The sequence below is a fragment of the Myotis brandtii genome, unplaced genomic scaffold (assembly GCF_000412655.1).
Source record: "Myotis brandtii unplaced genomic scaffold, ASM41265v1 scaffold186, whole genome shotgun sequence".
NCBI lineage: Eukaryota > Metazoa > Chordata > Mammalia > Chiroptera > Vespertilionidae > Myotis > Myotis brandtii.
This window is the reverse complement of record NW_005356905.1, coordinates 1,318,847-1,337,783: the sequence shown is the minus strand read 5'-3', so window position 1 is coordinate 1,337,783 and position 18,937 is coordinate 1,318,847. Positions and strand designations below refer to the sequence as shown.

Sequence of the window (18,937 nt, the reverse complement as noted above, 5' to 3'; positions counted from 1 at the left end):
TGATGAACAGTATGAACTGGTGATTATAATAGAATCAGGGACATAGAAAGGGAATGGACTGACTATTCTTGGGGGGAAAGGGGTGTGGGGGATGTGGGAAGAGATTGGACAATAATCGTGCACCTATGGATGAGGACAGTGGGTAGGGAGTGAGGGCGGAGGGAGGAGTAGGAACTGGGTGGAGGGGAGTTATGGTGGGAAAAAAGAGGAACCAATGTAATAATCTGAACAATAAAGATTTAATTAAAAAAAAGCACACTATCTATACTAAGAGACTGAGTACCAGCTAAAGTTCTCAACAGAATAAATTCATTAATTATGGCTCTGTTTACCCATCTTCTGTCAAAGCTAATTATTTATTTTTTAATGGTGTTAGCAGCTTCAAAGCCATTAGTGCCAATAAAAGGTGATGTATTAGAAATGTCACAGGTGAGGATCAGTAAATAGTTCAGTGCTCAGGAAATTCAGTTTAGCCAACATTTGCCTGTGTGGACATATGTTATCATGTACAGGGCATTTCAATTGGAAAATTACTATCCTGACCAAACAGAGGTACAACAGAAGCTTAATTCATGAATTAATGATTGTTCTTTTCTGCTATGGATATTAGTTGCTATTCATTTCTATGTTTTTAACATAGTTCCTCTCTCTGCAACTATTTTTTCCCAAAATTTGGAACAGATTTGTCTTTTGTCACTCTTCTCCCTAGGTGCTTAGAAGAATAAACATTATTATCAAAGTGTACTGCAAAAGTGAATACATTTTAATAGGATTACGATAACAGAATCTTTATCCAGTAACTTGCAAAAAGAAGCGAAAAGGAGACTTCTGTTTTAAGATTAGAGTACAGGCTTTGAAATGAAAAGAGGATTATCTTATTAACTTGGCAACTGATGTACAGCACTCAAAGTTATGTTTCTTATTTGTAAAAAGAACCATTTCAGGTGAACATTCTCTTGACTGGCTACTGGTATGATTGACTCTCATCATAGCAAAAGAGCAAGAGAAAATACCAAGAGAGCCATTCTTCTGCACTTCTCATGCCAACTGTAATTACTTTTTTTCTGAATCTAAATGGCAATATAATACCCCAGTAGCTAAAAATGTGCAGCTGATATGTATAAATAGTAGATAAATAAAAATAAATGTATAAAGAAGCATACTCTCATAGAGACTTGAATAGAAATACATTTCACTTGGACTATAAAATAATTTAATGAGTTTAGCATTTCATATACTTAAGAAACATGTTTAACTGAGCATGAGCTAGGAACAAGAGGTATTGACATATGAACGTGTTGATCCTAGAAAGAACTGGGGTTTTCTGGTGAAACCAGTAGACAAAGAGAGTCTAGACCTGGAAGGCATTAAATAAGTTTGAGGCCATGGTTCATGAGAGATCATTAGAGAAAATAGCTAAAGACAGCTCCTAGAGCTCTATTGACAAAGATGGAGTCAAGAGAATTCAATAACTGGGGAAGGCTGCCATTGTTTAAAAACAGATTGGCACTCATCAGCTCTTCCCTCCACGTGGAATAGCCTCATTCCCCATAGGATGATCTAACAACAAGCATGGAGTGCTTGAAGTATGCAAGGCTACATTCTGCTTGATTCTTTCCTAATTTCCCTCTTGACTGACAGAATCTGTACTCTAAAAAGAGGCAGCCTCCCTGTCAATCATTCAGGATATGAACATTATACACATTTAACTTTATCATTTTAACTAGAAAACTACTAAGACTGAGTTTGCACTTGATGTCATGATTTTGAATAGTTTTAGTAGTCAGTTTGCCATGTTCTAAGGTATGAGAATATTTTAGAGGGAGAATTGTGTAATTAATGGTATGAAATTAGGAACTATAATAATAACTAGAAAAAGGAAGGCACTCAAAATATGTAGCCATCAATTTTCTTGCTGTGCAAAGCATTAACGCTTTGTCTAATTCCATCATTTCTTCAGCTGAGGACTAGCTTTCCTCACCCATTTTTCCTCCTTTCTCTCTCTTTTTAGTATCACTATGACCCTGGACTTTTGAAAATTTCACTTAATAAGTTGAAATACTTTAGTGTTTTTGATGTTCAGATTTTGCCATATTTTGCCAAACGGAGTCCCTTCAACCTGTCTCTCATGTATGTGTGTGGGTCCATGGGGGTGGGGAGGGTTAATGACATCTATGCATTATAAAAACTGCCTTGATTTCTTTCTTCCAGTTTTATTGAGATACTAGAGGCCAGGTGCACGAAATTCATGCACAGGGAGGGGGATTCCTCAGCCTGGCCTGCACCCTCTCACAATCCAGGACCCCTCAGGGGATGTACAAATGCCAGTTTAGACCTGCGGGATCGGGCCTAAACTGGCAGTCGGACATCCCTCTCGCAAACCGGGACCGCTGGCTCCTAACTGCTACTCTGCCTGCCTGCCTGATCGCCCCTAACTACTCTGCCTGCCTGCCTGATCGCCCCTAACTACTCTGCCTGCCTGCCTGATCGCTCCTAACCACCTCTGCCTCGGCCCCGGCCATGGCAGCTTCATCCGGAAGGCTGTCCGGAAGGTCATTTGGCTGTCCAGTCTAATTAGCATATTACCCTTTTATTATTATAAATAATTGACAAATAAAACTGTAATAATTTACTAGTAAAGTGTACAATGTGATTATTTGATACTTATGAGTGTCCCAAATATGTATACACACACTTTGAATAATATAAAGGCAGTGTTTATTAAATTTCATTTTCAAAATTGAGCTATCAGCTGATACAGTGTGTATACATTTTTTGGGATAACCAGTATACATTGTGAAATTCCCACAATAATCAAGTTAACAAATCCATCACCTCACACAGCTATCTTTTTGTGTGTGTGAGAATAAGATCTACTTTCTTAGCAAATTTCAAGTATACAACATAGTACTATTAACTACAGTCACCATGCTGTCCATTAGATCCTCAGAACTTATTCATCTTATAACTGAAAATTTGTGTCCATGACCAAGCTCTCTCCATTTCACATACCCCCCAGTCTCTGGCAAGCACCATTCTACTCTATATTTCTAGGAGTTCACATATAAGTGAAACCACACAGTATTTGTCTTTCTCTGGCTTATCATGTCCCCCAGGTTCATCCATGTTGTCCTAATGGCAGAATTTTCTTCTTTTAAGGTTAAATAACATTCTTTGTAAATCACATTTTCTTCACCCATTCATCAATAAACAGACACTTAGATTATTTCCATATCTTGGCTATGATGAACAATGGTACAATGAACATGGGAGTAGATATCTTGAGATAGTGATTTTATTTTCTTTGGATATATAGCCAGAAGTGAGAATACTAGATAATATTATAGTTCTATTTTTAATTTTTTGAAGAACTTCCATACTGTTTTCCAAAATGACTGCACTGATTTACACTCCTACCAACAGTGTACAAGGGTTCTCTGTACTCTAAACTTTCACCAACATTTAGTGTCTCTTGTCTTTCTGATAATAGATACCCTAACAGATGTGAGGTGATATTTCACTATAGTTTTAATTTGCATTTGCCTGATGATTAGCGATGTTGAGCAAATTTTCATATATCTACTGGCTGTGTGTATGTCTTCTTTGGAAACATGTCTGAGTCCTTTAGCCATTTTTCAATTGAGTTATTTGGTTTTTGCTATTGAGTTATATGAATTCCTTATATGTTTTAGATATCAATCTCTTACTGGATATATGGTTTGCAAATATTTTCTCCCAATCCATAGATTGACTTTTCATTTTATTGTTTCTTTTTCTGTATGGAAACTTTTAGTTTGGTGTATTTATTTTTGCTTTTCTTCCTTTGCTCTGGGTGTCAAATAAAAAATAAAAATAAAAAACCCACATGCAATCATTGCTGAGACCAATGTGAAGAAACCTTTCCCTGCTTTCTTCTAGGCGTTTTATATATTCAGGTCTTACATTTAAATCTTTTGTGTATGGTGTAAGACAGGGGTCCAATTTCATTCTTTTGCACATGGATATACAATTTTCTCATCACCATTTACTGGTATTGAAGAGATTATCCTTTCCCATTGTGTATTCTTGGTATCTTTGTTGGAAATTCACTAGCCTTGTATACCTGGATTTATTTCTGGGCTCTCTGTTGTGTTTGATTGCTCTATGTGTCTGTTTTTATACCAGTACCATACTGTTTTGATTATTATTGCTTTGTAATACTGTTTGAAATCAGGAAGAGAAGTGCCTTGATTTCCGGTGCTACAGACTCACTTTGTATTGTTTCTACTCTACACCTGTAGTCATCCATTTATCCCAGCAGCATTCTCCTCCACCAGATTATAAGGTTTTGTATGGCATATATTATTTATTCTATGTTAGTACATTGTAGGTTCTTAAAAAACATTTTTGAACTGAATTGACTGTTACAATCCAATTAATAAGCCAACTCAATTTAAAAATTATTTTGCTGATTTTCTCCCCCTTCAATCACCAAATTATTTTACTGAACTAATTATTTTGGCATTTGATAGACATCCCTCCACTCCCATTTTTGTTTTACTGTGCTAATACAAGCATGAGGGTTAAATTACTTGCTGAAATAAAAGGTAGTATTTATTCATTATAGAAAGTGTGGTGGGTTTACTGGTATTGAAGAGATTATCCTTTCCCATTGTGTATTCTTGGTATCTTTGTTGGAAATTCACTAGCCTTGTATACCTGGATTTATTTCTGGGCTCTCTGTTGTGTTTGATTGCTCTATGTGTCTGTTTTTATACCAGTACCATACTGTTTTGATTATTATTGCTTTGTAATACTGTTTGAAATCAGGAAGAGAAGTGCCTTGATTTCCGGTGCTACAGACTCACTTTGTATTGTTTCTACTCTACACCTGTAGTCATCCATTTATCCCAGCAGCATTCTCCTCCACCAGATTATAAGGTTTTGTATGGCATATATTATTTATTCTATGTTAGTACATTGTAGGTTCTTAAAAAACATTTTTGAACTGAATTGACTGTTACAATCCAATTAATAAGCCAACTCAATTTAAAAATTATTTTGCTGATTTTCTCCCCCTTCAATCACCAAATTATTTTACTGAACTAATTATTTTGGCATTTGATAGACATCCCTCCACTCCCATTTTTGTTTTACTGTGCTAATACAAGCATGAGGGTTAAATTACTTGCTGAAATAAAAGGTAGTATTTATTCGTTATAGAAAGTGTGGTGGGTTTTTTTCTACTTAAGGCAATACTCTTTAAAAAAAAAGAAAGAAAGCAACAAATTGTTGCTAGACATCATAGACAGATACTATTGGAGCCATTTTCACTTTCCATTAAAATCTTACTTTACTCTCATTCTTAGAAGTTGTATCAAGAAGGACTAGTGCAGAAGAGTTAGAGTAGTTGAACACTTTGGTGAAAAACAACAACACAGAATTATATTAGAGAAAAACGATAGAAATGGGAATATATGGTGGAGCACACTGAAAAACTAACATGCTCATTTGTAGATGGTGGTTACATAGGAATAAAATTTTATAGTAAAGCAATAGTACACTTTTCTCCCTTTGAGTATATGCTCAATTACTTAGGAAAAGAAATCTCATGAAAGCCACGTTGGCAGCATTTTAGTTTGCTTCTTCCTGCCATTGAGCCTGGCTCTGGTTTCAGGTTCACCCTCCCCAGCCCTGGGAGTGAGTCTTGAATGGCCTCAGCCATTCTCCAAAGCAATGTTTGGGTCAGAAAAGGACTTTATGACACAGTTCTGGACTGTGCGGCACAACAGAGACTCTGCTGGGCAGTTGTCTTGCTCTTAGAAGAGAGAGAGAGAGGAAGAAGAAGGAGGAGGAGGAGGAGGAGATGAGGGCTTCTCTGAACAGCAGGTGCAAGAGGAGAGAGAGGAGGAGGAGGAGGAGGAGGAAAGAGGAGGAGGAGGAGGAGGAGGCCACCGTCACCATTCCATTTTCCTGTTTCTGGATATAGTTTTATGAATATGTATTCAGAGCTCCAACACAACATGAAAGGGAAATAGAAGCCAGCACTGAATGGCAGAGCAGCAAGATTGAACGTACCTGGGTCCCTAATGAAATCACTGAGCCTCTGACAAAACCCAGAACCGCTCTGCCTCAGGATATCTTGATAAGCAAGACAGCAGACTTTCCGTTTCTGGCTTACAACAGTATCTTAACTGACACAGCATTGATAAGTGGATGGAGTCTCTAAGTCTGCCTAACACACCTATTTTTACAAGGGAACCTATAGTTTCATTGGCTAAAAGTGTATAGACAATGACTATTCTAGAAGAGAAACACTCAGGCTTGCCTAAACTGGTGAGAAGGAGCAGTACAGCGAACACAGGCTCCGGAAGCAGGGAACCCAAATGCAAACCCCACCTTTAAGGCTCACCAGCTGTGTGGCCTTCGGGAAGACACTTTATTTGACTGAACTTCCATCCCTGTGTTGTAAAATGCCCACGGAATACCTACCCCATGGGTTTATAGGGAGTATTACATGCAATAATGTAATAAAGGGCCTGTCAAATAAGAACCCAAATAAATGTTAGTTTCTCTTCCCGTAATTAATCCTTTGCCAAGATGAAACACTAACTCTGTTTATTAGACCATTAATTCAGACACTTCCTTTCCAACAGGAATTACTCTGACAGCAGGCCGGTGTCATCCAGAGTAATTTCTACTGAAAAGGTTCCAATCTTAACGTTTCTGCTGTGAAGCCTAGTGTGCGACAGAAGGGATCGGGCGGGTTACTTTCAACCCTAGAGAAAATTGATGCGACGATAACCACAGTGGAAGGGTTTATATGCCCTTGATTGTCTTATTCTCACATCTTAAAAAGGGCATGTGGGTGGAATTGATGGGCTCGCGGGCAAGTGTGCTTATAGTAACTTTCCCTCCAAATTATTTCCACATTTTCTGTTATATTCCATCAAAAGATAATCATACTATACTGATGTCATTTCCAACCTCCTGAATATAATTAACGACTATTTTATGGATACGTTGTGCATGGAATATAAAAACAAAAAAGAAGTTGGCATTAACAAGAAGGATTCTTTATTCTTGGCATAAAGGTGTTTGTAAAGTTATCTACCTTCTATGATAAATGAATAGAAGTCATGTTTACACTTAGACAGTCATTGATCTAGTTGTTCTCTTGTACAAATAGTAAGGATAAAATTGGTAAAATATAACTGGAAGACAATTTGACACAAAAAGCCTTAAAAATGCATTCACACAATGTGTGCTAGAAAACCGCCTTCTAGAAATTTATTTTAACAAAAGACAAGAATTTCTACAGTGATTTTCAAGAAGAATTTTTCTTGCAGAAAAAAAAAGAAACCTAAGCATTCAACACTAGAAGATTCGTAAAACTATGAAATATCCACCCAAAGGAACACTGTGAACTGCTGAAAATAAAGTTATGGAAAAACATTTATTGATATGGGAAGAGGTGCATGAGATATTGTTGGTATTTGAAAGGTCATAAACTATATGCACAGTGCTTCACAGGTTTTCTAAAAATAAAAATATTTATCCCTAAAATGTCTCAATAACTATACACCAAAATAAATATGAACAATGATTTTTTCTAAGGACTTTTGTTTATTCTGTTTTGATTCTGTGTATTTTCTGCAGTAAGCATAAATTAATTGTATAGTAAGAAAAATAAGTTTCAAAAGCTCAAAAGAACTAGTAAAGTACTTCTGAGCTAAATAGCAAATTGATCACTTCTTCATTTATTATGTGAATTCTCAGCTCTGGCTTTTCAGATTCCTTATTTTAAAAATTTAAGAGGCGAAGCTGAACTCCCAGAGCAAGGAGATCTTAGGGCTGCTCTCTCAGGGGAGGTGACTGTCCTTGTGTTAAAGCCCTGGGTGATGGGCTCTTTTTACCGACCTCATCTTACTGTTGACCATAAACTGGAAAACTGGTATCAAGATGGGGGTGGCTTTGTCAGAGATACTCAAGCCCCTGCCCTGAGGCTCAGTGAAGTTTTAGGCAGCTTTGCTGCCCGTTCTTAGTTCTTTGTGGTTCCAAGGAAGTTTCCTTCAAAAGGAAAGAAACTGATTAGTGCCCACTCTGGGCTGCTGTCACCAAATGGACACAAGCTCTGGCGGCTATGCCTGCTGCACTGACCTGAAATCTAACTTATTATTATTATTATTATTACTAGAGGCCCAGTGCACAACATTTGTGCACTTGGGAGAGGCCCTTTCACAGTCTGGGAGCCCTCAGGGGGATGTCCGGCTGACGGCTTAGGCCCGCGGGGAGTGGGCCTAAGCCGTCATTTGGATATCCTTAGCACTGTCGCAGAGGCAGGCCACTGCACTCACCAGGTGTCAGCCCAGCTTGTGGCTGAGGGGCGCTCCCCCTATGGGAGCACACTGTCCACCAGGGGGAAGCTCCTGCGTTGAGCGTCTTCCCCCTGGTGGTCAGTGTGCGTCATAGCAACTGGTCATTCTGCTGTTCAGTCGATTTGCATATTACACTTTTATTATAAAGGATTATTATTATTGTAGCTAGTGTATATTAACCCTTTGCTATATTCCATGCACCCTGTCAAGCACTTTGCATACATTATTTTACTTAAATTCTTAACAGCAGCCTTGGAAGATTAATACCCTCATTACTCCCAATTTATAGAGGAGGGAACAATTTGCCCAAGATGACACAGGTAGTAAGGGGTAGAGTTGAAATAGAAACCCATACCATCTGGATTTTATTAGATGCCCCTTAACCATTTAAAGTCCGTATGTTCATAATTCCCATTGGGAAGAAAGTTCAGTTGGCCATTCCTGGGTCTTCCTAAACCAGAGGAGAAGTGATTCCAAGAAAATACTAAACCGCCTTCACAACCAGAGGAGTGATTCTGCTACACACAGTGCCCTTGGCTGCTGGAGGCAAGGACAGCCAAGACATAACCGAGGGTCCTTCGTGTTCAGCTACACACTGACTGGCTTAAACTTATCACTTAACCTCTCTGAACCTCAGGGCCTTCTGTGGAAGATGAGCTTTATAATACTTGTCCTAAATACCTCATTTGTGAATACCAAAGGAGACGATGTATGTGTAAGCACTTTTAAAAGTACAAAGGGCAAGGAATCTTGATTAACCCTGCATGCAAATTGCTTTTGCTGGAAAACCCAAAGGCAATGCAACTTTTATATACCACTTTGCAAAAGACAGAGAGGGGCTGTAGAAATACAGAGAAACCTTAATGTGAAAAAATCCCATGTGTAATGTTTCCCCCTTGTTTAGAATTCAGTTTATTAAGTTCTGAGGAAAAGTCATTTACTCAGTGTTCCCTTCTCCCATTGAATGCTCTTTATTTAATGATTTCTCTCTAAGTGCATGAACTTTTGAACAACAGGAATTTCTGCCACAGGACTTAAGACTCTCCTGTGACTTGATGTTAGGAAATCTCCTTAGTCATGTGCTTTCTGCTCCCTGGGGGCGGATTGGAGCTTTGGCAGTGAGTTCATACACATTCTGTTTGAACTTAGGATGATACTTGGCTCAATAATTCAAAAATATTATACCAAGGTTTAGGATTATACTTGCATAAAGGACTAATCTTTTTTAAAAACTAGTATCTAGGGTTAAGAAACAGGAAGGGATTTTCTAACCATTTTTAAATTGTAAAAGCATTACATGCCCATGTTGAACAATTCAAATGGAAAGCATATGGTGAAAGGTAAAAGTACCAACTCAATGCACATTGCCACTTCCCATTGGTAAATACTACAAATGATTTCTCATATACGTTTTGAGAATTTTCTATGATTAAACAAGCCAGTGGATGTAAGCACACATCTGTTTACTTTTAACACAAAACAGTATAATTCATACTATATAGTCAATGCTCTGAAAATGCCCATCTTCTCCTACAAGTGTTCTTGTACTGTTTTCTGTGTCCCCTTGTACAGTTATAACAGTTTTAATCTCTGCAGTATTCCATTGCATGAAAATATCATAAATTATTTCAGTACTTTCCTCTGGATGTATATTTTGTTGTTCGTAGATTTTTAATATCACAAACAATGCTGCAACCAACTCCACCACATTTCTTTGCTCGGTGATACGAGTAAATCTGTAGGAAAATTCTTAGAAGTAAAACTGATAAGTCAAAAGAGATGTGCATTTAAAATATTGATAGATATTACAAATTGGGATTCATGGAACAGACTAAGAGCTGTCAGAGGGGAGGGGGTTTGGGAGATTGGATGAAAGAAGGTGGAGGGATTAAGCAAAAAAATCATATATATATAAATCATATATATTTGGTATACAATATTATATTGGTTTCAGCTATACATCATAGTGATTTGATATTTATATACCTTATAATGTGAATACCACACTAAGTCTAGTAATCATCTGTCACTATGCAAAGTTATTATTGACAATACTAGAGACCCAATACATGAAATTCGTGCAAGAGTAGGCCTTCCTTCCCCCAGCTGCCAGTACCAGCTTCCCTCTGGCACCCAGGACCCAGGCTTCCCTCTCAGCCCTGGCTTTGTCCGGAAGGACATCTGGTCTAATTAGCATATTACGCTTTTATTATTATAGATATATATAAAACATATAGACACAGACAGTAGTGTGGTAAAAGCCAAAGGGAAAGGGGGTAGGGGTCGGTGGGTGTAGACAAAGGGGCGGAGGGATAGGGATGGAAAGAGACTTTGCTTAGGGTGATGGGAACACAATGCAGTGTGCACATGATGTTTTATTGAGTTGTACACTTGAAACCTGTGTGGTTTTGAGAACCAATGTCACCCCAATAGATTCAATTAAAAGAAAATAAATAGATAGATAGATAGATAGATAGATAATGCTAATTTCCTTTCCCCACAATTGGAATGTGAGAGCCTGACCTTCACCAACAATGGGTATGGGCTGAACAAGAAACTATTAGACTGAGGTGCATAATATCAATGATTCTGTGAACACTGAATTAAAATAAGCATTTCTAGGTCTTAGATATTAAAAAACTGGAAATACCTGCGTGAGGTGTACTGTGAATTGCCAGGCTTCTCACTCTGATGAGAAACAAGGCCGCAGTGAACCAAGTCTCATAAAGAGGTTAACACTCCCGAGTGCTCATTGGGTGCCAGGCACTGTTCTCAGTGCTTTACTTACACTAACCCATGTCCTCCTGCCAATCCTCTGAGGAAGGCACTTCATCATTTCCATTTTACAGTCAAGACAACTAAGGCACGAGAAGCTAAGTTCATTCAGCTCATAAGTGATAGAGCTCAGGTTTGAACCAGAAGTTCGAGTCCAGAGTCAGGCACTTTTAACCATGAATGCCTCTGCCTCTATGCTCCTACTGATGTGCTAAACACATTTGTTAAACACAGACTCTATGCCAAGAACAATACATGCACCATCTTATCCTCACAGCAATACGAAGCATTATCCCTATTCCTCAGAGATATTAAAGTGGCTCACCAAAGTGACAGAAGGAGGATTTGTACCAGAAGCTTATATTTATCCTCCTACACCATTTCTTCACAATGAGATGTATAAGGAGGCTAAATGAGAGTCATCCTATGAATAAATAGCACTTACTGGGGGCTTCATCACACCAAATTCTTCCTTTATCATAGTTATATACCTTAGAATGCTCACATACTTTTAATCACATGCTTGTGGTCATACAGCGGCGACTTGGTCTATCTTATAAAGTGTGTCTTCAGATTGTCCAATTTGGACAAAAAAATGAAGGCAAAATTGAGGTCTCCCAATTCTAAATATCAACAAAGGCTGTTTAGGAAAAGTGACATATTGGGTGAGGATGAGCAGGTCCCACACTCTGGGACATACATCACTACAATGCGATAGCAACGTATTTTTAATCTCAGTGAGCAACGCATTATCAGCCCATCAAAAGGCAACAACAAAAACATCACCGGTGCTGGTTCCTGAGCTTACAACTGTTGTATCTCCTTACTGTCTACAGAAAACCCAAGAGATGAAGGAGAGCTTCAGAGAAGAGGTTTCTGGGTGGGAAAGCCCACCAATCCCTGCTCTGCTCACACCCACCAAGGCCAGCACAGCCCTGGATTCAAATCTGCTAGGCTTATTACCCACTGTGTGACCTGGGACAAGTTATTGAACCTCCCTAGCCAAAGTTTCCCCGTCTGTAAAGGGAGGGATAATCAATAGTCCTTACCTCATTAGTCTGTCATGAAGATTCAATATCACTGCCCTGAAGGTTGAGAGTGAAGCCCACCTGGGGGGATCCCCTCCCTTTCATGCTGCAGTGTCTTACTGAGTTTTGTGTTAATGCAATCAGAAAAACACTCTCCTATATCTACTAGTAAGTCTGAGACTAGGGAAAAATGTCTACTCATCTTCTTATGACAGATTCATATTCTTGAGGTCAGAGTGTGCAAATCCTATATTTCTGTGTCTGGCAGCCCAGGTCATGAATGGGGCATCAGAGCTATGTTACTGTCACAAAACAAACAAACCTGTCATCAGAGCCTATCTTTTCCTTATCATAGCGTATTAGGCATAAGTCTCTCAGTATGGTTGTTTAGTAGGCTTGGGAGGTTAATTTGATCATCTCCTAAAAGTTTATTTTTTTGTACACCATGGATGCTAATGTAATATCACTGCAAGTGTTTTTCTGTGCTTGTATATAGTAAAATAAGTCAGCCTGGAAGAATATGCAAATTTTTCCATTATGCTGTCCAGTTTTAAGGGCAATTAAATATTTACTTTGAGCTTCTCACATTGCATTGCAAATCCATAAAAAACTTACTATTCATTTCTGTCCCTAAAGCTTATTTAGCATTAAGTTATTGCCATTATTTCTCTTTCACTGAAAATTGGGCTTTCAGTTATACATCATGACTTATATTATGTGAATCTCTGTTTGCAAATAAATTTAGTCTTTTTTCTGTTTATGTGAGATTGATTACCTCTGTAGGGAGGTATATGAGCTGGGCAGAGAGCAGCAGCTGTTTAAGGTTTTCTCTATGAGAAGATATCTGCATCTCATGAGATCAGTGTCTGCTCTTCTATCACCCTGTGAACAAAGACTTCCAATGAGCAAGGCCAGTCTTGCTAGGCTCTGATGGCCAGAATCAGACCTATATGAAGTCAAGACATCATTTTGAAAAATAAAGTATAAAAATAATAATAATAATTTCTCAAACTGGCTGTTAGAAATTGTGTAGATCCAAAAATGGTATTTTCACAGTTGCATTTGAAAAAGAAAGCTACATTTTGTCAGAATGGTTGCTGTCTATAAAGATAACTTTTGTCTTCCATGCCCTAATCTTTTGTTCTAGGGATTAAGACAGTGAACTAAAAATCAGGCAAAACTTGAGGGTTGAATAAGCAGTGTCTAAGATAAGAAAAAAAAATAAAGATTTGTATGTCATTCATTTGGGGCAATAAAGGAGACAGTTTTTGGACTCTTGTTAGCTTCCCTTAACAAGACCCCCTTCCTGTCCATTTCTGGTTCCTATACACCTGCCTCCTGCCACCCAATTCAAACTTTTAAGTACTCTTTGAGTTCTCTCTTCCCCTTACTCCCTTCCTTTCATCAATCTTGAAATCCTATTCAACCTTACTTCATATTTTTTCATTTGTTACACACCTAGTTCAAGATTTCTTTTCCCCTTCTCTATCATAGCAAAACAGCCTTCTAACTAATCTCCCTGGTTCCTAATGGCTCTCCATTCAGTGTAGCCTCTACATCATGACCACATTCACCTTCCCACAAGACCATTTGGTCATATCACTTCACTGCTCCAACACTTTCCAGGGAAGACTTAAACTCCATGGCTAGTTATTTGATCGATTCTGATTTGCTTTTCCAGGAATATTTCCTGAATTGCAAAACTAAGGAGGCATTCACTCTCAGGTGCCCACCCTGCACTTAAATGCTCTTAAGAGTAAGGGCTTCTATAAATTCTTCACCCTAAGTGGCTAGCTGGCTCCACCCTGAGCTTCTATGGTACATTGTGTAGAGATATTCCCTTGGCCAAGGAGGTCCACCACTCGGATCTCCCTTCAAGAAAGAACTTGCTATTCAGCTGCAAAAAGTACAATCAGCTGCCAGTCTCCAGCTACAGGACATTCAGGATCTGTCTCAAGTTTTGAGTCATAGCCATGTTCTTCCTAGGAACCACCAGTCAGTGACTAAGCATGTTAGGGGTACTAGGCCTGGCCATTTCTGTACAACATGGGGCTCCATTAATATAAAATAAGGCAATCTCCTCTGGAGGCGACTGCATTGTGGTGTGAAGCAGAATTGGCTTCCTCCTCCTTTTATCTCCTTTTATTTTTACCCTCCAATACACTACTTATTTGGTAACTCTGCTTCAGTATCTGTTTCCAGAAAACATAAATGACATAACCAGTCAGCAACTGGTCCTACCAGCCTGGACCTGGAGCTAGAGATGGAGTGATATGCTGAAATGGCCTTGCCATAGTGTTTAGGAGGCTGGGCTCCTGAATTTGTAGTCAAATCCCAGCTCTACCACTTCTGACCTGTATAACCTTTTACAGATTATGTAACTTTTCAGTACTTCAGTTTCTTCATCTGTAAAATGAGGGTTTCAGTAGCAAGAGAGGTCTAGGTGAGATAATGCATTTTCAAGTATTTAGCACAGTACCTGGCCCATAATAAATGTTCAAGAAATATTCATTATTATTTTATAGACTTAGAAATGCCATTTACAGAGCTTGTTGGATATAATAAAATAGAAGAAATTTTCACTTTCTCAAAGAATTTTCCAAAGGATATAATAAGGCTAATAAGAATTAATTAAAAACATTTCAAACCCAACCCTGTAATTTTTTTTTTTCAGTTACACTTCCTTTTATTACAAATGTAGGTCCTCTTCTCTACCCTATGTCATCACCTTGCTGTCTCCTGCCCAGATTTGTTTCTTCCCATATTCCTTTCTATCCCCTCACAGTGCCTATTCCTCATCTCTCCATCCGTTTCTGCTAATAATCTCCTTCTCCAGTTGGTTGAGAACCCACCTTCTCCAGAGTTTCCTTGACCAGCCTTCCCTCCCCTCCCCAACTATGATCATTCCTCTCTACTGGCAAAGCCTAAGAATGGTATCATTTTGAAACTAGAACAAAAAATAATTCTCAAACCATATTGAAGATCTCTGTGCCTCCATAAGCAACTGTTAGTAATGAAACAGGCAAGACCTCTCCTCTCCCACCTAACCTTTTGCCCAAGGCTAAGAGATGGTTGGCAAAGCAATGCTCATAAAAGCTTACTTAAGGATGAATGTTTTCAGCTATGGATGCATGGTCAGTCTGCAACTATATTTTTTACATCCTCTTTCTATTATGTGAGCCTTAAAAAATAAATGTTTTATAAGACAATCTTGGTCATATAAAGGGGAAACAATTATATGGGGGAAGTGTTTTACAATCATTTTAGATATTGTAGTTAACATAAAGCTGTTCTATAAAATAAAAGCCGGGTCTATAATACATCTAAAAGCCAGTAGAAAATCATAATTAGAGACAGATGGCAAACATGGTATTCTTTCCTCTCACTATTTTGGACATATGATGTTCCCTATAAAATGGCACTGAATGTGACCACCCAGTGCCATATAAGCTCAAAAGAATAAAGCTCTTTTTATGCCTATAAAACTGATTTCCAACAAAATAACCAACTTCAAAAGTAAGATGAACATGATTTGTATGGAGTTGAATGTAATAAATATTTATATATAGCTTAATATTTGCATATATGCATTAATGCATATTGCAATACATACCAAAAAAGTACTACTAAAGCTTCAGCCTTCCTGTACATTCAATTTGAAATTCTCATCAAGCTGTTTACATCCAAAGCCAAGATTCCTACATCAAATAGGTTACAATCTTAGGTGTATGTACTTAAATATTGTAAATGAATAGTACCTAAAAAAATCCATTACACATAGAGCAATACATGAGTATAACATTAATAGCCTACACAGATTTTTAATGGCTCCTAATATAATATGCCCTTTCAAGGAACCCTTAGTACATACTGAGGTTCATTTTTACTATATTACTTTGAGTAATTATGAATGGAACATGGCTGATAAAATAAGCTTTAGAAATATGTAATTGTTTGAAATACACATAATCCTCTATAAGCATAGAGCTCTATAAATGATAAACTACTAGATCTCGAACACTAAAAAGTAAAAGTGGTTTCCACACTGATTTTCAAGAATATACATTTTTATTGTTACACTTTGGTAAACTCTTTTACCAAAGTTGACAATCATTTCCAATTCAAAGCAAATCAAAAGCAATTGTTTGTTCTTTAATCAACATCATTATGCAAAAATAATTAATAGCAAATGTAAAATAATTAACCTATATACTACCTCATTTTAAATATAGTGAAAAACTATAAAATGTCCTAATATATTCCACTTAACAAATTTACATTTAAGCTTCTTCCATTTCCAATATCAATACCCACTGTGCATTTAGAAAACCCAGTTGTGAAAACCTATTTTATTTAGTTTCTTAGAAAACTCCTAGTTTAACCTACTTTACCTTATGAATTCTGAGTTCCTACTTTTTTTCTCATATTCACAACAATTAGTAAAGCAAAAACATAATGCAAAGTGAAAGAATTATTATAATATGAAGACAAGAGAACTAATTTCTACTCTACAAGTGAACAATACTCAAGACAAGATGTTTATTCTAAACATATAGCACAGGACAGTCATAATTAGCTCCTCACCACAGTTAGAAATATACATACACATTTTTTCAAAATAAGTCCTTTAGATAAAGTCAAGTAACGTAAGCATCTTTGTAGCTTAAGGATTTGAAATAGCAATTAAATCAGAACCTTAAATCATTCATCTCTATAACTAGAAAAGCAAGTTCCAAGGATATAAATCTCACTGAATGAGACAAGAGATGCTGAATGTATAACTAATTGCTAAATTTCTTAATTTTAGGTTGTAGCACCCAACATTGGCAAATAAACAATGTGATTTATGAGCCCACACTCTCACACTGCTTCACTAGAGTTAAGAAACACGGATATCCTAAATGCGCCCTGTGGATGTGATTTCTGCAAGCCAAGAAACAGAGCAGGACCCGGCGATAGCAAGTCTAGCCCATCTACTTATTATTCAAGCACTAGTATTTAGAATACCTAAAGTGCCTGCTGAACACTGCAGCTCAACATCCCCTGAGGTGACTCCGAAGCAGAACCACATCTTTCCCCTCAGTGATTACTGAGTTTTAAGAAGGCAGGCAACACGGGGTAGAAATTCTCTCGTGCAGCAGCAAGATAACTCTTCTCTCCAAATTTTCAAAAACAACACTCCCTCCCTATAGACACAGACACACTCACCTTTTTTTTTTTTTAAGAAAGAAAGGAGGGTTTTTCAAATAGATGCCTAAAACATGCCGCTTGCATGGGGATGAAAAATATATTTTTCCTCTACTTGCTGCCGTGTAAGATGCTTACAGATCTGATTAGAAAACCTGGATGTACATAAAAAGTAGTGCTTTCAATGAGATTCCTTCAGTGATATCTGCCTGCACAGACACATGTGTACATAAATAATACATACTTATGCAAACATGCCTACATTAACAAGGACACACACGCACGCACACATAGACCAGTCATTAAGCTTACACTGTTCTATAAGCCCCCTTTGACATTTTTTTAGCATGCAGATTATTCAGAAGACAGATTTTTAAAAAATTAATAAGCAGCTGCATATAATGCATGCCAAAGTGACATGTTTAGAGGAGCAAATACATTACCAGACGCATTTTGAAGTTTCTGGAACACCTGCAGGTAAAAGCAGACTGTGAGTCAGATGCTGGCACACGGTATTCCTCAGAATCACAGAGCTCGCTGAGTCTGTGGGGGAATATGAGGCGAGTGTGAGGCTGGAAACCTTTGAGTTGAGCTCACTCTAGGCATCAGAAAGCCTCAAAGAGGGGAAAGAAAAAGGCAGCCCACAGACAGCTAGATGAGAAACTTCTGGCACCTCTCCAGCTCAGGAATGAATTCTCTGTAATTTGGAGACGCATAGTGATGGAAATGAAGAGAAACTTGGATTTACGTGTGGATTTGCTCAGCCATGCAGAAATGGGCAGGTAACAGTCTCTCAGCTCATTTTGAAGCAGTCACTCAGGGAAAGACTGGATCAAAAAATTAACAGGCATCCTCTTTTGAAAAAATCAAAAGGCTACTCCAGCCAGCTTCCCAAGATGCCTTTACAAACTTCAAATGGATCATTCCATTAGCTATTTGTTGCACATTTTATTAATCCCAGTGCAGAGGTAAGCTAGAAAATCTAATTCCTTTTATGTAGAAAACTGGATTTATTGCTTGTCTTTATAATGCACTTTAGTCATATAAAAACGTAGATTTACTTACAGAGTTCTCATTTCTTGTGTAAAACCAGTACTGTTTTGTCCAGAAAAAAAAAATAATGCTAAAAGGCTTGTTCACAGCTTTTCAAGGAAGTGGGGAAAAAATGTTTTAATACTCAGAAGCTGAGCTGAGTACGTATATATTTAAATGTGGGGTATGAAGCAAAGCGAGTATAAAGGAAGAGCCCTGAGCCATTCAGTGGCACATAAGAGAAATGGTTACACACGAGCATTGAGCAGGCAGGTGGCTCAAGTCTATAAATATATACATAATTAAGGGAAGGGAGAAAAGAGCTTTGGCAAATTAAGTTCTCACAGACAATAGCTATGATTCTGTCTGGGCTTACAAACAGGCTAGCAATTTCTGGGGAGCACATGTGGACCTCACCTTGCCTGAAGAATTCCTCAGCTGACTAACAGAGCGAGCTTGGAAGCATCGCACACTGGCAATATATATTCAAATGTAATGAGGGAAAGGACAATATAACCATGAAAAATGTTGTCATGTTGCATTGTGCCTGTGTGGCTT

The 18,937-nt window shown here is 37.9% G+C and overlaps 1 protein-coding gene across 1 annotated transcript in view; it reads right to left on the bottom strand.

Annotated features, from left to right (window-relative positions):
- LOC102250813 (schwannomin-interacting protein 1) overlaps positions 1–18,060 on the bottom strand; it is a 683,922-nt gene extending 665,862 nt beyond the window's left edge. Inside the window, exon 1 of the mRNA XM_014537973.1 lies at positions 17,791–18,060. Within this exon, the coding sequence (XP_014393459.1) occupies positions 17,791–17,799 (9 nt within the window). The 5' untranslated portion in view covers positions 17,800–18,060. The remainder of the gene's footprint in view (positions 1–17,790) is intronic.
- Positions 18,061–18,937: the final 877 nt, after the last annotated feature.